Source organism: Suillus subalutaceus (genome assembly GCF_016647625.1).
Source record: "Suillus subalutaceus strain FC151 chromosome Unknown DFJ58scaffold_256, whole genome shotgun sequence".
Classification (NCBI taxonomy): Eukaryota; Fungi; Basidiomycota; class Agaricomycetes; order Boletales; family Suillaceae; genus Suillus; species Suillus subalutaceus.
Window position 1 is genome coordinate 1 of NW_024540505.1, and position 23658 is coordinate 23658.

The 23658-nt window shown below is 47.5% G+C and overlaps 6 protein-coding genes across 6 annotated transcripts; 2 read left to right on the plus strand and 4 right to left on the minus strand.

Annotated features, from left to right (window-relative positions):
- Window positions 1-1490: 1490 nt before the first annotated feature.
- Window positions 1491-4462, plus strand: DFJ58DRAFT_719474 (uncharacterized protein; the record flags this gene model as incomplete). The annotated part of the gene is made up of 6 exons (XM_041384638.1): window positions 1491-1961; window positions 2018-2305; window positions 2367-2984; window positions 3055-4048; window positions 4108-4417; window positions 4438-4462. 6 exons carry the CDS (start codon window positions 1491-1493, stop codon window positions 4460-4462), a joined length of 2706 nt encoding a protein of 901 aa, XP_041235909.1.
- A 443-nt stretch (window positions 4463-4905) lies between these two features.
- DFJ58DRAFT_719475 (TPR-like protein) lies at window positions 4906-8215 on the minus strand (the record flags this gene model as incomplete). The annotated part of the gene is made up of 9 exons (XM_041384639.1): window positions 4906-5165; window positions 5207-5247; window positions 5292-5313; window positions 5345-5627; window positions 5660-6812; window positions 6878-7106; window positions 7176-7290; window positions 7315-7647; window positions 7856-8215. 9 exons carry the CDS (start codon window positions 8213-8215, stop codon window positions 4906-4908), a joined length of 2796 nt encoding a protein of 931 aa, XP_041235910.1.
- Window positions 8216-12636: 4421 nt separating this feature from the next.
- Window positions 12637-13410, minus strand: DFJ58DRAFT_847915 (uncharacterized protein; the record flags this gene model as incomplete). The annotated part of the gene is made up of 4 exons (XM_041393536.1): window positions 12637-12753; window positions 12803-12821; window positions 12902-13093; window positions 13220-13410. The coding sequence occupies 4 exons, from the start codon at window positions 13408-13410 to the stop codon at window positions 12637-12639; spliced, it is 519 nt and encodes a 172-aa protein (XP_041235911.1).
- Window positions 13411-15386: 1976 nt separating this feature from the next.
- On the minus strand, window positions 15387-16982 carry DFJ58DRAFT_736223 (Cullin family-domain-containing protein; the record flags this gene model as incomplete). The annotated part of the gene is made up of 5 exons (XM_041386762.1): window positions 15387-15464; window positions 15515-15747; window positions 15980-16264; window positions 16319-16499; window positions 16551-16982. 5 exons carry the CDS (start codon window positions 16980-16982, stop codon window positions 15387-15389), a joined length of 1209 nt encoding a protein of 402 aa, XP_041235912.1.
- Window positions 16983-19056: 2074 nt separating this feature from the next.
- On the minus strand, window positions 19057-19966 carry DFJ58DRAFT_847917 (uncharacterized protein; the record flags this gene model as incomplete). Its single annotated transcript, XM_041393537.1, has 6 exons — window positions 19057-19097; window positions 19153-19276; window positions 19331-19519; window positions 19682-19703; window positions 19730-19806; window positions 19853-19966. 6 exons carry the CDS (start codon window positions 19964-19966, stop codon window positions 19057-19059), a joined length of 567 nt encoding a protein of 188 aa, XP_041235913.1.
- Window positions 19967-20391: 425 nt separating this feature from the next.
- Window positions 20392-22339, plus strand: DFJ58DRAFT_847918 (uncharacterized protein; the record flags this gene model as incomplete). Its single annotated transcript, XM_041393538.1, has 6 exons — window positions 20392-20442; window positions 20498-20536; window positions 20585-20713; window positions 20884-21814; window positions 22092-22123; window positions 22172-22339. The coding sequence occupies 6 exons, from the start codon at window positions 20392-20394 to the stop codon at window positions 22337-22339; spliced, it is 1350 nt and encodes a 449-aa protein (XP_041235914.1).
- Window positions 22340-23658: the final 1319 nt, after the last annotated feature.

The window sequence follows — 23658 nt, forward strand, 5'->3', positions numbered from 1 at the left end:
CAGTAAGACTTCCTTATCTGCATCTAGATAATCGCTGACCTCGAGGTGTTTTAGGCTCCAAGTCCTCATCACCAGCACTTGATTCCTCATTGTGTTCATCGTCCACGAAGGTATGCTGCCGCTCTAATGTTGTATACCATTAATTTAGTGCTAATCTATGACTCATAAAATTAGTGATTCACTCGTCTTCAAAGGCAGGCTCTTGTCACTGCGAGCGGCTACATCTGGAAGCAATTCCGCTTTTCTGCTCAGTGCATCCTCTGGTCAAAGGTGAGTGTCAAGTTCCTTTACCTCGTAGGAGGAATAAAAACTTACTGTTGGTGATTTTCCTCTGTTTCCAATGGTTGCTGCCAGCACCCGAACTTCCTAGTTGAGTTGCCGGAGAAGCTTGACGAACTTTTCTGGTCGATTTCGGCAACCAAACTGCACTTACAGGTGAGCATTGAACATCAATATTGGCATATCGTATTGCTTGCTCACCAGCGTTTTCCATAGCTTTTTCTTGGTGTTTCGAGCCTCTATCGATGCCCCGAAGGTGAGAAGCAGGCATCTCTGAGTCTGCTGATGGCCACTCACCATGAGAATTAATAGGTGTGGACATTGTACACTAGATCGAAAGGGCAGGGACGACTTAACGGTAAAGGAGTGTGAAGATGAGAGAGTGGGAGGAAGTTGAAAAGTTTGAGGGCACCGTCAAATTTGTAGTGCATTTCAACGGCGGAGGCTGTTCAACTTTATGAGCCCTGACTTTAGTTCTTGTGAGCTCATCTGTTTTTTTTTTTTTTTACCTCAGACTGACCCTCAAATGTTTTAGTATCAATTTACTAGCTTGGCCGTTGCACTGGCACCGTTTCTAACCCCCAACCCCCATCTCAGTTTCGTTTCACCTACCGAATAAACCTCCCCCCACCCCATCTCAGTCGTCTCTCAGTTTCTATCCCCCGACCCCATCTCAGTCGTCATACCCACCAACCCCATCTCAGTCGTCATCCCCCATAACAGTTTCTACCCCCGACCCCATCTCACCCACCGACCCCATCTCAGTCATAACCCCCGACCCCATCTCAGACCCCATCTCAGTCGTCGTACACACCGACCCCATCTCAGTTGTATCCCCCGACCCCATCTCAGTCGTCTACCCCATCTCAGTCGTATCCCCTGACCCCATCTCAGTCGTCTACCCCTGACCCCATCTCAGTCGTATCCCCCGACCCCATCTCAGTTGTCATCCCCTGACCCCATCTCAGTCGTCTACCCCCAACCCCATCTCAGTCGTCGTATCCCCCAACCCCATCTTAGAAATGTCGACAAAATGCCCTGCCTGTGCCCGCGACAACCTTACTGTTATTGGCCTCAGTCAACACCTTGCTAAGAGCCGTGATCCCCGTTGTCATGCGCTGTACCGGCAATCGCATACTCGTGTCAATTTGGACGAACCTCTCGATGAACCTCGCGACAAGTCTGAGGTGCCTGAGGGACCACATGCCAATATGTACGAGGAAGAAATGCAGGACTTCGAAGATGAAGTCCTGCAATCATTCGCCGAACATGATGGAAATGGCAAGCATGACGGAAATAGCAGTGATGAGGAAGATGGTAGGGAGGAGAACGAATGGGAGCCACCAGTGCAGGAGGATGAGGGATGGGCAGGGGTAGAAGTAGATGATCCTATGGACCACGACGACGGCAGTATCGACCGCGAAACGCGCCACCAGATTGAACGGCAAATCACAGATCACAATAGAGTCATCGAGTCTTATCCTGATCGTCAAGCAGGACAGCATATCGCCCAAGCCAAAATTCGAAATGTGAATGCTACATATGCTTCCAGTATCGACAACTTGAACACGGAAAATCCTTATGCTCCGTTCGCCTCTCAAATGGACTGGGAGGTTGCGCAATGGGCGAAGTTACGTGGCCCAAGCTCAACAGCATTTTCGGACTTGCTTAGTATTGATGGTGTAGGTCGTTTGTTTTAAGATTCACGGACTTGAAAGTGACTTATCTTTATTCACAGGTTAGTGAACGCCTTGGTCTGTCTTACAAAAACGCAAGGGAGCTTAATAGTATCATCGACACGCAACTTCCTGGTCGTCCGAGGTTCCGTCGTGAACAGGTCGTTGTTGCGGGCGAAGCGTTTGATATTTTCTACCGCGACATACTCAAATGTATCAAGGATCTCTACGGCAACCCAGACTTTGCCGACTTTCTTGTGTTTGCACCAGAACGCCATTACACAGACGCAGATAAAACAGTTCGGTATTTCGGCGACATGCACACAGGTAAATGGTGTTGGAGTACTCAGGTGAGCTCACACAGATTCATATCACTTGCTCAATCATTGAATTAACCTTGATATTGAACAGAAAAAGCTCGACAAACAGCGGCCAGGGGCAACTATCGTTCCCATCATCATTTCAACTGATAAAACACAAGTCACTGTGTTCCGTAACAAAACCGCATACCCTGTCTACCTTACTATCGGTAATATACCGAAAGAGATTCGTCGAAAACCGTCCCGACGCGCACAAATCCTTCTCGGGTATCTTCCCACCACACACCTTGAGCATATAACCAACAAGGCTTCACGTCGCAGAAGTTCTGCAAACCTTTATCATGCTTGCATGTCTCATATCTTGTCACCACTGGAAAAAGCTGGTCTCGATGGTCTAGTGATGCAAAGTGGGGATGGTGTCTCGCGCCATTGTCATCCTCTCTTCGCTTGCTTTGTTGGTGATTACCCCGAACAACTATTGGCTACTGGTATCAAGACTACAGAATGCCCAAAGTGTGATATCCCACCTGACGAGCTTGAGAGTAGCACAACTCCCTTCGAAATACGCGATTTTGATGCTGTTCTTGAAGCACTCGCCACAATCGACATTGGAGCCCTTGAATTTGTTCAGGCATGTCGCGAGGCGGGAATCAAGCCCATTGTCCACCCGTTTTGGGAAAAACTACCCTACGTCAACATTTTCCAAGCTGTTACAACCCGATGTCCTCCACCAATTGTATCAAGGACTCGTTAAACACCTTCTCGGTTGGCTGGCAGAGGCATGTGGATCAGCCGAGATTGATGCACGGTGTCGAAGGCTACCGCCGAACCACCAGATCCGTTTATTTATGAAAGGAATTACTAGCCTCTCTCGTCTCAGTGGCACGGAACATGCCCAGATATGCCGTTTTCTCCTTGGCATAATTATCGACATACAACTTCCTGGCAATCTAGATCCAGCTCGTCTTTTGCGAGCTGTTCGTGGCCTCCTTGATTTCTTGTACCTGGCACAGTATCCGTGTCACAGTTCCAATACATTGTCTCTGCTCGACGAAGCTCTTGCCCTCTTTCATGACAACAAGCAAATTTTTGTGGACCTCGGTATTCGCAATAATTTCAATCTTCCGAAACTTCACGCGACTCGGCACTACGCATCTATGATTCGTTTGTATGGCACCACAGATAACTACAACACAGAGTACACGGAACGTCTTCATATAGACTTTACAAAAGATGCCTATCGTGCCACTAACCACAAGGACGAGTTTGCGCAGATGACTCGGTGGCTCGAGCGCAAAGAAAAGATTGTGCGCCATGATAAATTTATTTGGTGGCAACTCAACATCAATCCCTTTACCCACCATCCTCATCCACCCGACTTGTCTTTTCGCTGCACTCAAACCTTAACGAAGCACCCAAGCGCAAAAGCAGTCCCAATCCAAAGATTGATTTCGGACTATGGAGCCATCTACTTTCGCGAAGCTCTTGCTCGGTATATTGCCCAGCAAAACCATCTCAACGAAACCCTTTCCCGTCGACGTCTTGAAGACCTGGCTGCAAATGTCGTTCTGCCATTTCGTTCAGTCGCTGTCCACCACAAGATCAAGTGGGTCTCCGTCGATGCTCAAGGACATCGTGATCCATGTGTCACCGTTGATAGTGTCCACGCTAAACCTGGTCGCGCTGGAAGCTCTCAACGAGATGATGCAGTGCCTGCGCGTTTCGATACTGCGCTTGTCAACGACGGTACTGGTGATTCTGTGGGTGTCAAAGGTAAGCTCGATATTGACTGGGTCTTACTAGTTTTACTTATACAACAAATAAATATTCAGGCTACCGCGTTGGTCAGATTCGCACCATATTCTCTATCCAACAACGAGATGCGCTGTCATTGTTCCCTCCAATGTCCCAACCTCCAAAACACCTTGCTTACATTGAATGGTTCACCCCGTTTTCTTCAATGCCAGACTCACATCATGGTATGTACAAAATTTCTCGTTTCATTCGTTCGGGCGAGAGAGTTGCTAGTGTAATCCCTGTTTCGAACATTGCTCGCAGTGTGCATCTTATACCGAAGTTTGGACCAGTCGCACCTCGTCACTGGACAAGCAACACTGTCCTCGAAGAATGTGATACTTTTTCGTTAATTGTTATATTGATAGGCATAGTTTTGTGGCCCTTAGATAGCACTCTATAATGCTGCATAATTTTTTCTATGTTATGAAGGCTAGGACATTTATGTACGTCTAGCTCTAAAATATGGCAGTTTATCTGCTTTGTTGAAATTTTCTCTAATTTATCCTAAGTTAGCACGGGAAGTTTTTCCTGATGAGGCAACAGACTGGAAAATACAAATAGAAGTCTACATTGGGTGCACATATCAGGGAGGTATACAGTTCCATAGTCTGAAATATAGAAATTTATGTTCTTGGCAACAGGCTGCACCTAGCCACGGCTTGATGCTACACGTGAAGTCATCAGATTAATGCGTTAATCAACAGGCTGGAGTACGTACGAAATTGATCATATGCCAATATAAATGAACACTATGCGCTGGTCCAAGGGCATGTCCTTGTCGTAAGCCAACGACTGGACCGCTTTGTGCAACGCTAGGGCAGCTCGCTTGGAATTCATTTTGCCATCCCGCACAAGTGTTTGTAGAATGCCTCGACTAAGCGCTGCACAGTACTATCGTCGACCTTCCATAATGTCCCAATGACACTCTTAACTCCAGCGAATTGCAGGCCAGCCGCTAGGTGTATCACTTCGTCAGGAGTATCATAGTCACCGACTGCGGTATCACAGGCAGAAAGAAATGTGAATTCATGCCAAGACAGATCTGTTTGTGTGATATCAAGGAGTGAAAGCGGCTGGTCTCGCATAAGAAAGGCTGAATGGAAGGGGTCCTCATATTTCTGTGTCCCGTGACACAAAAATGGAGCCAAGTATTCTCTCGCAGCGCGCGCAGTGCCCTCGATTTTGTTGCATCAACGCTCGTTATCTTGGTGAAGGAAACGGTTGGGGGAGGGGGTAAAAGACTCCGCACCAATTCCAGTTCAGGCTCCACACATTCCAAAGTGTGTGAAGCACTGGCTGGGCGATCCTGACCGATGGCAGCAAAGGACACTGAGAGAGACCTGTCGTGTCTGCGAGTCTTTATCAGCGCGGTAAGCGATGGTGTATATGAAGAGACGTAGAACTGTGAAAGGAACTGTCCATCTTTCCAGTACTGGCCAGCGGCGTGCAATGGCAAAAAATTGAAGACAGACGTCGGACACCACCATATTCGGGAGCGTGGTTGTGCAAATCCACCCAGATTTTCGACCACCAGGCGGACAACGTCATCCCACAACTCCGCCAAGGCTGTTGTCAACGCTGGTGTACTTCTGCGTTGGAATCTGGCCATGTCTGGAGTTTCTCAAGATTGGTAGGGAGTGGAATCTGAGTGGGAGACTGCTTGTGCAGGATAACAACGGCATCGCAAGACAACTTGCTTGCGATGAGCATGATAATAGGCCTGTCACGAGCTGCATCTTGGAGATCGGAGAATAAGGGAGGAAGGAGGAAGTGAGAAAAGCCTTTGATCTTCCGGATTTCTTCTACAGCTCGATTCCAGTCCTTCACTACACGTCTGTACCGGGCTTCTTCTGCTTCTACATCGACTCTTGGGGTTGCTTCTCGATCATTCGCAGGAGGTTTATCGAGGATGGAGCTGAGGTCTCTGAATTTCTTCACCAGGGCTGCTGCGTGATCGCCGCATGTCTGGAGGCTGTCAAGAGGTGTGCGGAGTCGTGTCATCTGGGTCCAGATGATAGTCCTGCCTTGTTCCAACAACTCAACAGCGCGACACACATCACCACTACAAAGAGCACACGATGCAGCATCCACGGCAAGTGTACTTGGGAATTCCTTCATGATATTATGACGAGACGAGACTGAAGCCGTCGTGGACATGTAAGCGTCCAGAAGTTGCACGGAAGTTGCATAAGCCTCCAGCTCAGTGGCATGTGAATGTTGACTAGCATGGCGAACCCAGCGTAGACTTGCTCGCAGGCGAGAAAGCGAGCCTCCGGAAACAACATTTGCTGTTGCCTTGAGATGATGCATCGCAGAATTTAGACTGTCAGTATCTTCGCCTGCTCTGGTGCCGTCAAGCCCCGAATGATGGAATGCTAGATAGACTCTAGCTAGCGAGTTATGAACTACTAATTGACGAGGATCATGTTGCGTCAACAGAGTCAATGCACAGCATAGATTCTCTCGTGACTCGTCGAGGTCTTCTCTATTGCCTCGGTGCTCAAAGCGGGAGGAGAGTTGATTCGCAAGGTAATTTAATGACATGGACCGATCTGTGTGACCGACCGGGCGCAAAGCCAGCGCTTCCCTGTGAAGTGCGATAGCCTGATCCAAGTCTTCGTCATTGCCTTGGTGCGAAAAGCGGGAGCAGAGTTGATTCGCAAGGTTATTTAATGACATGGACCGATCTGTGTGACCGACCAGGGTGCAAAGCCAGTGCTTCCCTCTGAAGTGCGATAGCCTGATCCAAGTCTTTGTCATTGCCTCGGTGCTCAAAGCGGGAGGAGAGTCGATTCGCAAGGTTACTTTAATGACGAGGACCGATTTGTGTGACCGACCGGGCACAAAGCCAGTGCTTCCCTCTGAAGTGCGATAGCCTGATCCAAGTCTTCGTCATTGCCTCGGTGCCTAAAGCGGGAGGAGAGTTCATTGGCAAGGTTATTTAATAACATGGACTGATCTGTGTGACCGACCGGGTGCAAAGCCAGCGCTTCCCTGTGAAGTACTATAGCCTGGTCCAAGTCTTCGTCATTGCCTCAGTGCTCAAAGCGGGAGGAGAGTTGATTCGCAAGGTTATTTAATGACGAGGACCAATTTGTGTGACCGACCGGGCGCAAAGCCAGCGCTTCCCTCTGAAGTGCGATAGCCTGATCCAAGTCTTCGTCATTGCCTTGGTGCTCAAAGCGGGAGAAGAGTCGATTCGCAAGGTTATTTAGCGACTTGGACCAATCTATGTGACTGACCGGGTGCAAAGCCAGTGCTTCCCTCTGAAGTGCGATAGCCTGATCCAAGTCTTCGTCATTGCCTCGGTGATCAAAGCAGGAGGAGAGTTGATTCGCAAGGTTATTTAATGACGAGGACCGATCTCTGTGACCAACCGGGCGCAAAGCCAGCGCTTCCCTCTGAAGTGCGATAGCCTGATCCAAGTCTTCGTCATTGCCTTGGTGCTCAAAGCGGGAGGAGAGTTGATTTGCAAGGTTATTTAATGAGTTGGACCGATCTGTGTGACCGACCGGGTGCAACACCAGCGCTTCCCTGGCAAGTGCGATAGCCTGATTCAAGTCTTCGTCATTGCCCTCGAAGCGAAAAGCGGGAGGAGAGTTGATTTGAAAGGTTACTCAATGATGAGGACCGACCTGTGTGACCGACCGGGCTCAAAGCCAGCGCTTCCCTGTGAAGTGCGATAGCCTGATCCAAGTCTTCGTCATTGCCTCAGTGCTCAAAGCGGGAGGAGAGTTGATTCGCAAGGTTATTTAATGACGAGGACCGATCTCTGTGACCGACCGGGCACAAAGCCAGCGCTTCCCTCTGAAGTGCGATAGCCTGATCCAAGTCTTCATCATTGCCTCGGTGCTCAAAGCGGGAGGAGAGTTGAGTGGAAAGGGTATTTAATGACCTGTACCGATCTGTGTGACCGACAGGGCACAAAGCCAGTGCTTCCCTCTGAAGTGCGATAGCCTGATCCAAGTCTTCGTCATTGCCTCGGTGCTTAAAGCGGGAGGAGAGTTCAGTGGCAAGGTTATTTAATAACTTGGACCGATCTGTGTGACCGACCGGGTGCAAAGCCAGCGCTTCCATCTGAAGTACTATAGCCTGGTCCAAGTCTTCGTCATTGCCTCGACATTTGAAGCGAATTTCCAGCATTATACTCAGATTACCTAGCAATTGCCCTCGGAAAGCATGCCCAGTGTTGTAGTATCCCAGTGCATCATAATGAAGGGATATCACTTCATCTAAGGCACTGGGATCATCATTCTGTGAACACCACTCTGCTCGATGACCAAGTTGATCTGGCGATAACGGAAGCATGGGTGTGGTGGGCCGCTCCTGCCCAAGATCATTTGCATCAATGCTTTCAGCAGAATACAGAGCAGATGTTTCGATTGCAATCAAAGCTGCTCTGAACATGTGACTGTTGGCGTGGCAGACATCGAGGACTTCACTTAGTAACTCTCTAGCTGCATCAGCATCCATTGGAAATCCCCGTTTCGCGAAGTGAGATTGCAGAGCAATGGCAAGATGGAGCTGGGTGATGGGTCGGTCCGGGTTATCAATGGGACACAAATCAAGGGCTTCTTGAAACAGATTGATAGGGATGTCGAGGTCGAGGTGTCTTTCGCCAGCTTGGCAACTGAAAACTTTGTGATAGCTAGATTGAGCAGTGCTGCAGGGCGGTAGGGATGGTCCATGGGGCAGAGATCCGAGGCGCGTTCAAAGTGGTTTATGGATTGGTCAATATCCTTACTGTTCCGCGTCCTGCGGTATTGTGCGAGAAGATGATGTCCGGCATCTGTCTCTAGTACTAACACATCCATATCGTGTGATGTAAGCTACACGTTACAAGCTCTCAGGATCAGAATGCTAGATTGCATTGATCACTCACAATAGTCACGGGGCAAAGAACTACGGCGTCGTTTTCATCAGAAAGTCGCTGCTCCAGTGTCATGAATAGTGAAGTACACGGGGACACGACTTCCCCCTGCTTGGGCTGAAAGAGTATGGCTATGATACTCGTTAACATCTGTCAGATGTTATTCGCAAAAGACGTTACTAATGATGTGACTTTTCACTGCAATCCAGCAATTCTCGGACAGAGATCTCGAATGTGTGGAGGACTTCTCCGTGACCGAGCATCGGACCCAATTCAAATGAGGCATACATGCTGACCCGGACTTTAGAAGATAGATTGCACGGCCTAGAGTCCTTCTCAATACGTGCAGGAAAGATGAGATGAAGGACAACATACAGAAGTATGGACTCGGTCCATTCGACGACAGCCTGATCTACATGTACAGGTTTGTTGCTCGTCTGGCATTCAGCACCGTCTGTCTTTATCACCACATGGAAGCCAGTGGGGATACGTCGGAGACCAAGAGTGAGATCAGTCGCATGAATGGCTTGGGAAATAGTTAATACGAGCTGAGCGGAAGTAAATATCACATACCGGTAATGACGACATGTTGCACTGCACTGAAGTGTATCTCTTTCGGGTCCTGGGGTTGTTCTGGGTGGCTTGGCTCCACAACCAAGGCTTGGAGGGTATCATCGAGCGAATCTGGGACTGAGTCTGTCGGGAAACGAAAGAGCAGAGTAATGACAAAATAAAGTGTCGCCAGAATTGCTTTGGGAAAGCATCAGTACGTGCTGATGAAAGATAGATGACACATACTATTGACAACGACTTGTAGCATTTCACTAATCACAATGTTTGCCTGTCCTGGGTCCTGGGGGCATTCTGGGTGGCTCGGCTCCTCTCCCAAAGGTGGAGAGTATTCACCAAAATGACCAGGGACGAAGCTTGACATATGGCTGGGAGATGGACTCAAACTAACACTTGAGAGTAAGATTTGTACTGGAGGTCACGAAAAATGTAGTACCTGTGAGGTCCTAATGGACTATAAAGCAGGAAATCACAGCATACATGTGGTATCCACACCATACAGCGCTGATGCATGATGCATGATGCATTGATTAGTCAACAGGATGGAAGCGACTCGCAGTTGGATATCGAGCCATCCTGGCCATAGCCTCATTTACAATGGGCATCGGCTTTGCAATACGGAAGGGGCATGTTCAACGTGGGGTGATATTGATCGAAATGAGGACTCAGTACTCAGGAGGCTGCGGGGCTGAAGAAAAGCAGGGCATTCCACACTTTCAGAAGAATATTCAAATTGCGAAGCACTGCCTGGTAATGTCACCGCCATCGACAGGCTATCCTACAGCTACTAGCTGTCAGACAACATGTTGCGCGAGAAGGATAAGAATCCGTGAACCCACCCCCGATATCAAATTCATTGATATATCACTCACAGCTGGACACCAGCAACGTTTTCGACCTTCCATTCGCTCTTCGTTGGTTTTCACGTCTCGATACCTCATTGTCGCAGCCACCAATCAGAGCCCTTTCCAGCCTTCTCACTAATCCTCTTCAAGCTGTTCATTTCCGCAGATCTCGTAACATTCATCGACGACCCGCTACTACTCACTACCACCGCATCCAGTCGTTATATTCCACCGCTGAAAGCTTCCGTCCTTCCTCTACACACAATTATCTTCCCGTCTAGTGAAAGTGCCAGTGCATAGATCCAACCCCCTTCACCTTTCCATGGTTCCCCAACAACAAGTCCCGTGTCGCAGTTCCACTTGCGCATAGTGCCATCCTCTGAACCACTCATGATGTCGATGTTGTCGTGCAAGAAAGCAAAATCGTGAATCGCTCCCTCGTGTCCTTCAAATTCGTGCTTCATAATTGGCTCTTCCCATTTTGCTGTGGTCGAAACTTCCTTGTGGGTCCACCTTGCAAAGAATCTAGCAGCCATGGCTCGTTACCATTATCTGGTGGATCAATCAGGCTCTATGGTTTGTCTACTGGTCTGTTGCTTGGGGGAATGCTGGCAAGACAGGCGAGTCTTCATGTCCTGTAGGTAGAAGGCATGCTTTCCACGAGGTGGTGCTAATTGTCCATTCACAGGTTCTTATTGTATTGATTTGATGTTTGCAAACAGCGATCCCCAACGATCTAATTCAAGTCATGTTTCACGATGCATATATACTCAAGGCAATGCATCGACCAGTAAGTAACACGTACCTTGCACTTTAACCATCTCATACTCCTTTAAAGCTCTACTCTCCCAAAACACAACACAACACCTTTCAGTACTCGTTGACGTCAGGATAAGCATGCGCGAGACAACAGAGGTGCAGGTATGAGGCATAAAGGTGCGCAAGGGATGCCAGGTGAGTGCATCGTGCCCCCGGTATCTGTGACATATATTCATCTGTGCGTAGCTATTTTGACGCGGCATTGACAAGTCTTGATGCGGCGCTAGTGCAAGCATTCCTATGTTCTCATTTGACTCCCACATCAAGTTGCATAGGTTCATGACCATTCCTTCGTCGATTTTATTCACCATAGGCACACATACTGGGCCAGATGCTCGAGGGTTCGGTCAATCTTCAAGAGAATATTGGTGCCCAGAAGATGTATAACGGATAAACATACACCCGACGAGCTTCGCTTATCACCCAGGCCCAACCGGAACAAGGATGTCAGGTACTGCAGAGTGACACATATTTGGGTGACCAACCATAAGTTTGGCGGTCTCCAAGCTCAATATCCGTGTTCATGACCCGGTCGCCAGTCGTGTGTTGTCCGCGGAAATGTAGATGCAGCTGATCATCTGCGAGTTGTATTAAAACGATTCCTGTCTCAACCTCTGCAGGCCTTGGGCTCAGGCCGCCATAATAATAAAATCTTCACCAACAGTGAGAACTCGTTCCTTCACATCAGATGTGCTCAACCTCATCAGTCTGCATATAAACTCTCCTGCAGATTCCATTGCTGAACGGTCTTGTCACGTCAGGTGCACTGAACATTTGTCGGCCATCCGGAAGTAGGATAGGGATCGAACATTCCTTTGCTGACCCTCCAAGCTCATGAAGGGTGTCAAAATTGTCTTGGTTGCTGGAGCTGAGGATTGTGTTGATGTGGAGGTCGTGGCGTCTGATGCTGTGTCTTTGCAAGTGGAGGAGTAGCAAAGGATACATTCGAAGGAAACTCGTGCTGTAGGCTATTTATTGTGTAAGCCAAACTTGTGTTGCCAACCAGAAGTTGATAATATCAGCGTTGAACGCGAGTGATTGCAATGTTATTAACTAACCTTGCGAGTGAGGGGTCTAACTTATTTAACACGCACCAAGCGCAATGGCTATACAGTGACTTGAGGAAGTCTACTAAGCTGGCCTTGAGCGTTATTTTACAGGAGTACCTACATTACTGTATGTAATACATGGCTGATGTGCTATATGATGGCAGTGTAAACTTTATGCGATCAGGCATTGAGTATGTTATGTGTGTCATTGCGAGTATCAACCACTTTCAAGTGCTTCTAGCAAGGTTAGTCCAGTCAGCCCCAACCCGCAGTGTCCAAGATGTATCACCCTCCATCACCCTTAAACGAACAACGAGATGCAGGCACCTACTATACATCTCAACATCCCGATCTGGATCTGGATCCTGCATTTTGATGTCTTCACTGTCGGCAGGCCCATTTTCATCGTCATCAGGTTCCATCGCAGAAGGCCGCCTCACCCTCCCTCCCTTCCACCGCACCCCGACACATAGAATTATACACCTCTTGCTTTGCTACTCGGTGCGGCTTATTTGCGCGCTTAAATATCTATGCGCTTGATCATCACAACATAAAAGAAGAGAAGTACGAAACATACCGAGGAATCTTTTGCCAACCTAGAGGCAAAGTGGGGCATTGTCTATCGACCCTTTACCACCGTCCGTGTCATTCTCATTCTCCTTTTCTTTTCCTTCACCCTTTTCCACCATTCACGTTCGTCTGCTTTGCGCCCATCCCAGCGCCAAGCGTCTCGCACACGGCCAACATCTCCATAGCATGCGCAGGTGCCATATGCCAATACTGTGCACCCACTTGCGCGAGGAGCAACGCACGGAGATGGTTCTCGCCTGCTAACGTCGATAAAGACAGCGCAGTTTTTAGGTGAGATCTGCACCAGAAATCAGTTTGTAAGCACGAGTTGGTTATGCATTTTTGGCACGAAATGAAGAACAATAAGAAATGTACTTGGCACCAACAATCTCCCCCTCGCACCCGCCACAGCTGCCTGCACCACCTTCCCAAGCCACCATCTAGTTTAATCATCTCTGTGATCTGTTTCTCCTTACATAGGATAGTGTTCTGCACCCATAAATGGTCCTCCCATGTTCGGCATGCAGACTCGAGGTCACCGAATGTTTGCAGGCGGGGCACAAGAGATGCATAGAGAATGCGGTCTGGATCAGGGAGGTTGGGCTTGAAGGACATATCAACAAGATGGTGCACAGATGGTTGAATAGCGCACATTCAGAGCTGCTCTTGCGTATGTTGATTTCCATAGTTTTTAACGTGAGTTTCCCTGCCACCCTTCGGCATCCTCGGTATCATCGATGCCATCGTCATCCCGCTGCTCGTTTACTGTCAACAGATAGTAGATACCCAAATGACAGCTGAAGTTCTGCGCTAATTGCTTGAAATTGAAACCGCAATAACCGCGAGAAGCTAACTTGCCTATGCAATGTCCAGCGGTGTTTGAATACTAACTGCACCATTGACGGTACTACAGTGGCTGGCCACTGGCAGTAGAAACACTGCGTACGCGGAAGGGGCTTGGGCTCACGAGCTCAGCCCATCGACATTTTTCAAAGGTCCGCAACGCTGCCGGGAGCATGCTGACGCACGACCTACGATGTGAATTCAAGCATGGTGCACACTGCAACTAACACAGGCTGAACTTCAAGCTTCAAGCACATCTCGCAGGGCAAGCTCAGTTCCTCATGCATAGTAAGTATGGGTTACATATTTACTCTTGCTAAATGCGTAATATCTTCAGCTGGATATCTTTGGCCAACCTCGCGAGGCGCCAAACGATTCTGTCTTATTTTGATATGTGGAGTCTGGACCATATGGTGTGAAGAGAACAGCTCATATGCATCATTCTACAAGTACTACTGACTGCAACTTCAACCCTCTTCAACCTTGTGTGCACGACTTGAGACGAACGTCGGACGGACACCCACAACTAGTACATTTACCGCTCATCCGCCCTTCAATGTCAACTGCGTTCCATCACTATCCAATGAGCTTTCCACAGCACTGGACCCATTGAACACATCCATCCGATTAATCTCAAGCAGCTCTTCTGCCTTGCGATCTCCATCACTCTGCTCCTCATTATAACCGCAAATTGTTGCCTAGTAGCTTTGATCTTCCGATTGACGTCTTCGTTCGTCATCCTCGGATACGATCATTACCCGTATTACTTCTAACCAATGCGCCAAACCCAAGTTCTTCTTCGAGTTCTTCCATGCCGTCTCGCGATAAGTGTTGTATATTGTTCTCTTTCGTGATTTGATCCTGATGAACATTCCTGGTGATCCTCAATGACATGAAGGCAGTCCCAGGTCGCTGTCCGGGGTGCTGAATACGACACCAGTGAGAGTTCTGAAAGTGAGGGAGCAAGTCGCCTCCAGGAAATTAGCATTCTCGCTAAACCATTTTCTAGTGGGAGCCTTCTTTTTCTCGCAAAACATGAAACACTGCACGACTGGATATCTTTTATGCGACGCATGCCTACAGTTCGTCAACCATCGTCTAAACTTGAAGGACATGAGCGGGGCTCTGCGTGAGCATCCTGTTCTTCCAGTCCCTATGTCTCCTCACAATCAGATGGAGGTGCTCTTTTCTCGACCTCTCTGGGGACTGCTTCAATTCAGACTTCACGAGGCGACTTTCCGCCAGACATAGAAATGATGCGTGTCATAAAGGTATCCATGACTTTTGCAAACGAAGTAAGCTAACAAAAACATTCACAAGTACGCGCAGGTTCTTATATCATTGATTAATGCTCACATAGCATGCACAGTCAACCCGATGCAGATAGTACCAGCTGCCCCCGTTTCCCAGGCGATGTATGGTTGTTCAGTGTTGTCCAACATCAAGCATTTATCTTCTAGGTGCATGAGACTAGACATTGTAGTGTGCTGCTTCAGCATGCAGATCCTCCGAGCAATAGGTTCTGTAAGGGTCAATGATCATCTCCCTACTGTTAATGACGTCGATTCAGAATTTCAGATAGATCAGCAAAGAAGACAAGGCAGATGACCACTCTAGAGAACTATGGTGTCGTAGCAGATATCCCGAGTTACTTCACTGAACTGCCCCCGATAGTCATAGATTACACATTATTGTACATTACATTAGTTACAACAGGATGATTCGGTTATCTTGACCGAGGACAAAAACTATGCCACGTATTCAAATGCATCTGTAATTCCATCCATGCGTTGGATGTATTCTCTATCCAAAAGCTCATTGATCACCTAAAAGCCGGATCAGCCAATATTGCAACGACGAAACAAGGAGCTCTGACAATTTTGATATCAGGAATTTTAGGGGTGAATCGTTGCGAAAGTTGAGAAACTACTTCTTGAATCAAGGGTTGGATCTTCAACGTCTTCCTTGCCTTCATTATTCGAACAACGGTGGCCTCAAGCGTGTGTTTACGGTCTTTCTCGACAGTTTGAGACAACTCCGAGCTATCGGCCTTCACCTCAGCCTTAATCGGCCGATTCAAGGAAATACGGGTTTTCTTCGACTTGAAGTCTGACAGAAGGTATGAGCATCGCGAGAATGCGAAATAACTTCAAAGAAGTAAGACACACTTGGGTTCAGATCATATTGATTGGTGTCCTCGTTAATCAAATCTTATCCTTTACCAGGAGCACAAGCACCTGCGATAAAACATCCTTGTTGATACCCGTCGCAGTCATCAGCTCATCCAGTGATGACGTTTTGTGTGTATTGTATTGGAGGAGAACTGCCATTTGGTACGAACTGGTCATGAGGATGTACTTCTGATTGAGGTAGTTCATTCTGAGTTTGTTCGTCGAGTGATTCCAGAGCCAAGTGAGCTGGCGACCAGAATGCTTCGTCTGGAAGTACCCGAGGAAGTGGTCGTACGTACGAATGATCTCAGGAGGAATGATGAAATCGCCCTTTGGTGCGCTGAGAGGCCAGGAGTTCGAACCAAGAACCATGATGGAAAAGTTCATGTTCATCTCATCGTGAGTTTGCATATGTTCATTGAACTCGTCAGTAAGGTTTTTACTGAGACTTATATCTAACAAGTAAGCGATCGAAAAGTGAGCAACATGGGAACATCATGGGAACAAACCTGTGAACATTTTCTGCAACTTTTGAATGTATTCAAAACCACAAGCCTCCTTTAACTCGGAGATCATGCTCGCCTCACTCTCATCCGATGCAGATATGCCATGAAAGAGGCGCTTGGACAATTTCGTATAGTAGAAGTTCTGGAAGATGTCTTTATCCTCGATGTACTTGAAAAGCACCATCTGTGGACACAAATGAGAAATCAACAAGGGGCCGTCAATTGAGATGCTTACTGCATCGCTCAAAGCAGCTTCAAGGTCCCACTCAGTCATCTTGTTATTTTTGCGAAGCAATGCATCTGCGTGTTTGATGAGCAGTTCTGGTGATTTTGTCATTGATGAACCCGTCACAGCATTGCGATTGACAAACTCTCTGCACACCTTGTCGAGTGAAGCGACAAACCCAGTCTCTCCACCAAAGATCCTCGTAACAAATCCTGAGTACCTGCAACAGACCTCAAGTAGCGTGTCGATGTATGCTTTGGGATCCAATGAATTATTGCCCTCTTCGCCCAAGAGAGTCACAACAGCAGTTAGACCTGCCTTTTTCACGTGTTCCTCGAACTTCTGTCTCAAAGGCTCCAGGCATTTGCATGTGCGGGATAATGATGCATACATTGACTGGAGTTCTTCTTCCTTTTCACGATCAAGCAGCCTTTGTGTCATATCCCGTATTCTGGACCTACGTCCGATGATGTTCCCACGCCTTCCGGATGCACATCCGGACCTCCATACCCTTATCCATGACTCCATACCCTTATCCATGCCTGCAGTCCTCCAGTCCACTATCGGTTCGGATCCGTACACCTTCGTACATCCATATACAGTGGCTCAAAAAAACTGTCCGCATGTTTTGACATTTTTCACTATCTATGATATTGTGTGAGAATGAACAAATTCCTCAAGGACATACTTATACCACATTGTAGTATGGCTTCAGGGCTTTTATTTGAGCCCTACACCGTGGGAATCGGCGGAGATATGGTGGAGATATAAGGCTTATAAAATGATGACTCATGTGGACAGTTTTTTGAGTGTATATTAAAACTATATAAATCATTATTTATGACACCATAAAAATCATGCCACTATTATATAAATTATAAAGTGGTGTCATTATGTTATTTATGACTATATCTAACTATATAAACCAGAATATCTCATGTATCATAGTCATAATCACCATGAAAGCCATCTCCTCTGCTCAAAGAGATAATATCCTCTCTCTGTCTTATGCTGGCCTCTCTGCTCGCCAAATTTCCTCTAGAACTGGAATATGCAAGTCCACTGTGGCCAAGTTCATCAAAGAAAGCCACCCAGACAAGGAAAACTCTTGTGGAGGACGTCCATCCAAGCTTACCTCTACTGACAAAAGGGCTATTATCCAACATATCACTACAGGAAAGGCTGATAATGCTGTCCAAGCCACCCATTATATCAATTCCACCATCACTACCCCTGTCTCTTCACAAACTGTGAGGAATGTTCTCAAGGCAGCTCATCTCAAGGCAGTAACAAAGAAGAAAAAAGCCTCTTCTCTCCATCAAACATAGGCAGAGAAGGACTAGCCTTTGCCTTAGCTCATCAACACTGGACTGTAGAGGACTGGAAGCATGTTATATGGTCAGATGAGACCAAATCAATAGGATTGGGTCAGATGGGAAGGTGTATGTATGGAAAAGAAGGGAGATGGCCTAACAGACAGAGAGGTTAATGGGACTGTCAAGTTTGGAGGAGGTTCTTTAATGGTATGGGGCTGTATGGGATGGAATGGTGTGGGAATGCTTGCTGAGGTTGAGGGGAAGATGAATGCTGAGCAGTATGTGGACATTTTTAATGACCACTTGCTGCCTAGCTTGGCAGAATCAGGGATTGATGAAGAAGATATCATTTTCCAACAGGATAATGATCCAAAGCACACATCCAGAAGAGCTAGGGAATGGTTTGAAGAACATAACATCAATGTTCTTGACTGGCCAGCACAGTCTCCTGATGTCAATGTCATTGAACATCTCTGGGGAACACTCAAGAAAAAGCTTCAAGCCTATGAAAACCCCCCTAAAGGAGGTATGGGAGCTTTGGGAGAGAGTAGCAGTGGAATGGGGGAAGATCACAGCTGAGGATTGCCAGAAATTAATTGAGAGTATGCCTAGAAGGATAGAGGCAGTAATTAAAGTCAAGGGAGGTCATACAAAATACTAGAATACCTGGTTATTACTGTAAAATACTTGAGTCAAAAACTGTCCGCATGAGTCACCATTTTGTGAGCCTGTATCTCCACCATATCTCCACGATTTCCCACGGTGTTGTAGGGCTCAACTGAAAGCCCTGAAGCCATACTACAATGTGGTATAAGCATGTTTTGAGGCATTTGTTTGTTTCTCACACAATATTATAGATAGTGAAAAATGCCAAAACATACGGACGGTTTTTTTGAGCCACTGTACCTATGTAGTTCCACCCAACTCGTGTAGTTTCAATTGTACCTTCTAATATGACGCTCACATGGGCAACTCGATCCGGCAAGTTTACGACGAGGGCGCTGATTCGACGGAGCGGGCGCTGATTGACGGAGCGGGCGCTGATTCGACGGAGCGGGCGCTGATGCGATCAGCGGAGTTTTATTTTGCAGTCGTTCACTATATCAGGCGCGTCCTTTCATCTCCTGCACTTTCTTTCTGATTTGAATGTTAATATAGATGTTATGTACGTATTGGTCGCAAAAATCTAATACGTTGTCTCACTCTGTTGGATATCCTCCCGGCATTCCAGCAAGGCTGCCTACTGTGTAGTGCGTTAGACCATTGTCACACTGTGCGTCGGTTCATGGACGCACCTCGCCCACCAATCAACAAACGTGGTTTTGCGCTTGGAATCGTGCCGAGGGAAAACGATCCGCGCTTCATGCTGTTCCAAATGTACTGTCCTACAGGTATGATGAAGTTGTCGTTGGTTTGAAGCTTGTAATGAACATTATCAATATAGATTGCTGTGACACGAATTCATCACCATACGTTTCTGTTGTCGTTTGTTCTGGGATTCTTGGGGTTCTCTGCACCCTTGGAGTAATGCTTCGACATGATGTCATCCACTTCCATACCTAACAATGCACCATCGAGTGCCGCATAGATGCGCTCGCGTAATAGGTCAGTTGTTGGATGCCCCCCTTCACAATGACGGCGGAGATACTTGTTTATCGCCTTCTTTAGGCCGCAAACAAGTTCTCTTTTCTTCAAAGAAAGGTTGCCCTACATCCTGACTGCTGCTGGCGTCACTGGCAATGTTGGCCATGCAAGATCTGCGCCTGAAATTTTCTTGAACACGGTATGAGTCCGCGAGCCTGTCTGTAAGACTATGTTGCTAACCTCATCGCCTGCTACATCAGGGCTGTGAATTTAAAACATCTTGCGCACTTCCCAATGGCCCCGACGGGTGATTTGGGTTCGTCAATGGACATGGCGGATCCCATCCACATGAGCTGTGTGTTTAGCTGGGAAGGATCAGTTGAGTAGTTTTCTTCATCAGATCACGCTCACTTCATTTACCATCTCCTGTCCCAGACGAACATCGTACTCGTTGAAACACATGGCAAACCTCCTCGTCAGAGGTGCTGTGATTGATTTCAGCTTTTTGTTCCCTGACGCCTCCATGGGTGGTGAGGGCCGAACATATGGATTGAAGCGTTTGCTACGGATTTGAGTGGGTTTACTGCAGGTGTTTACTGCAGGGTTTACTGCAAGGTGATGTTAGTGTAGACGGCATAATAAGTGAGTTGCAGGATTGAGAAAATTCGTTGTAACCTTTTAAATCAAGTCCTATGGTATGCATTTAGGCCATCTAGAATTTTATCCCGTAGTTCGTCAATTGTATTCCCCTTGGTGATGAAACATTTTCTGGTTTATCCCCTCGCAGGTGAGAAACTCTGGTTTATCCTCTGGTTTATCCCCCGTTTAATTAAGTGATCAATTTAAGGGCCTACTGATCAATTTTCGCGACCAACAACAAGCTTCTTCGGAACAATCACTTCGAGCAACTTAAAGCGAGGTCCTCTTCAATCCTTCTAAGTAATTTTGCGATGGGAAACTCGTTAAGTCACATTTCTGGTCGGAAATCCGTTTTCCAGGAGGTACGCTCCTTATATTCATTCCATTTGGTTGTGACCTACAATTCGTTATACACAGTCCCGGGACTCCTTGTTGACAACTACCCTCTCTGGCACGGTGAGGCCCTCACGCGTACATAGGCACTTGCTAACTGATGATTTGTAGGACATCGGCACTATAGCAAAGGCACCCTTGAAGCGTAAATTTAATTCTAATGACGACTGGCTATCCCCGCGAAAGCGACGCCTCCTGGAATCTTATTCCACCGGCGACATAAGCCAGGTTGTTGTTGCGGTACATCTTAATTTCTAACCTTGCGCATCGGTGTTTGATCCAGTTTCAAGCCTCAAACGATACATCGTCGCAACACTGACTTTACAGACCCCTCGGCCAAGCGCTTGTACAGGGAGGCGGTACGGAAAAACCTCATACAATATATTTGCGTCCGCTGATCTCGACCCTAGTCTGATATTTTCCTGAAGCGTAAAGCGGATGCTAAACTAGATCCCTTTTCAATAAAACGCGTCATACTGTATGAGCCTTGTCACGCCCCGGCATTCATATGGTCCCTACCCGCTGAAATTCTCTTTGCTATCGTCGCTCTTTTAGGAGTGGAAGATTTGCGCTGTGTTACTCAAATTTGTTCTCTGTTAAGAGAAATCGCCGGTCCCCTCTTCTTCATCAACCGGAACTTCCCAACTTCACCGCAGGACATGTTTCACATCCGTGTAGACTCGCACAATTTTGACGTTCTACTTACTTGGATACGTATGGATACCTTTCGTCCTCTGCGTATGATGTTGTGTTGGTTAGATCCTGATCTGCGGTCCACGCAACTCTCTGCATTTTCGTACTTTCTCCAGTCCGTCCCCCATAAATCCATACGATATATAACACTTTTCTGGAATTTTGACATTCTCACTTGCTCAGTTCTCCCTCAGATCGTTACAGTCCTCGAGAACATCCGCGCCTCCGGCTGCGAGGATATGACATGCATGTCATTCCACGGTCACATTGGCTCATATGCATCATCCGTCACTGGACTCACCAGAATTCAGGGGGATGTGGGCGTGAACCACCTCAAAACCTTTGATGCGTCATCACAAGCATTATTTTCCCCCGAACTCCTTGCTTTCACAATCCAGACCATTCGCTTTTCCTCTTTGGAAAGGCTCCGACTCAGTTCCATCAAACTCAGTCCTTCACACTGGGACAAACTGCTGCGGCACTTGACCATCCCAACGCTCGTCGAACTTCAAGTCGATGCTGATTGTGCTCCATCTACGCTCAATCGCTTTCTGGCCCGTCACCCCCGGCGTCCAAGACCTCAGTATCATTCCGCGACCTGGTTGCCTCTGGAGGACCCATCGAGTCAACCCTCCTTTAGTGTTATCGGTATCTACGCTAGATGGCCCTTTGTCTCATGTCCTCCCAGTCCTTCGGAGTCACCATAAACCACCCACCCTCTCCTGCCTTGCTCTCTCGTTGCAAGCCCACGATGCTTCACCTGACTACCTTACTGCCGTCCTACAATGTATCCGCTATTGCAATAGCGTTGGATACCTTGACCTTTCCCTACCTCCGCAGAGTCATTCCCATTCGGCAATGATTTACTCAGGTACCCAGTCAGCAATTCATGTTAAGCACTTGGGGATTTTTTCGGACGTTGCAGGCTCGTGCTCCACTTCGGCGGGAGATGCATTGGTACGTGTTTGTTAAAGCGCTATTTCAATACCTGAATACTAACTGTAGCTCCAGGCGTTATCTGCTTCGTGGATTGAAGCCTTTCCTCGAGTCAAACGTGTTAGCATGCGAGGCTGTTCCAATCGCACTGCCGAGTATCTTGTCAACAAGATGCGCAAATTTGCTGCTGCTGATGTCGAACTGTCTGTGAAGCTGCATACTGAAGATTCCTTGTAATTTATGGTTTGTTACGCGCCCGCCTAGCTTGTCCATCTCCTCAGAATAAAATACTCAAAGGCTGCATTTGCGTGTATGATACTGATACTTACAATGATATGTCCTGCTGTACTGCTAGCGCTATATATTCCATCCAAAAGGGCGCACATAGCGTAACGCAAATTGCATCCGCGGGCGTTTCGCTCCATATATAGAATCCTACTTTGCAAATTTGACTGACATATTTTCCAATGCACCAGCCGCCAATGCCCGCCAAAAATTCCCAGCGGGCGCTGGGTGCCAAATTCTGGCGGAGCTTGATTATGTAGTCATTCACTATATTAGGTACGTTCTCTCTGTGCTTTACCTCTTTCCTATTGTCTTACCGTTAATACCCTATACTTACTGTGGATTCCAGGCTCGCTCACTCATGTACCTTAAATATAGCACTACTATGTACTTATATACTTATCGTGATGTTTTTATTTACGTTGAGCGTTCGAGATGTGGTGCGTTGTTCCCTTGACGGGATGAACGTGATTGAAATGAAAAGTTAGTCCATTATGCGCGAACAGCGACCGCATATCAAATTTCGGCCCCCCTGTAAGTACCTCCGCCGACTTGATGATCAGTGCTAACTACTTTCCCTATCGTCGCTCTCATATATCCCACAAGACCAGCGAAGCCAGTTGTACATTGAAGTTCGTTAGATGCCTAGCCGAACATTCCTTTGCAAATGTACGCAATGCTGCGAAGTTGGAGGTGACGGAGTGCCTAGTAATCCTGGCGGCAAACAACTGCCCGTCGCGATGAAGCATGTACATTCGTTGCAAGCTGCCAACATCGCTTCCTCACTTCGTGAAGCTTCTGTGCTTCATCTTGCTCGTCAGACCTTAGAGCCCGGTGATTCACGTCACTTCACAGATCGTCAAGCGTCGTCCTCCCAACCTTTGGCTCACCCAACACATTCACCCACAACATCGACGCCAGTGGATGACCTTGCTGCTGAACTATTCGCGATCACCCTAAGCGACGAGGGCGACCCAGATAGTCATAGCAAACTCTGGGTCTCCCGATCAGAGGTTCAACGGGACAAGGGAAAAAGCTACTCTCTGGATGCTACGGCCAATCTGATGTCTGGACTCACTCTGGATGATACGCAGTAAGCATCGTATCAGACATCACCTTATATCGAGCCCTCTAATTAGGTTGTTTCTTAGACATATTGCCCGTGCTCTCCAGGCTGTTGGAGTGCGGCGCCAGTCAAGGGCTCAAGTAACTTTGAACATTGTAGAGTCACAGATTGCTAGAGCTCGTACTCGAATTTTCTCCGCGACTTC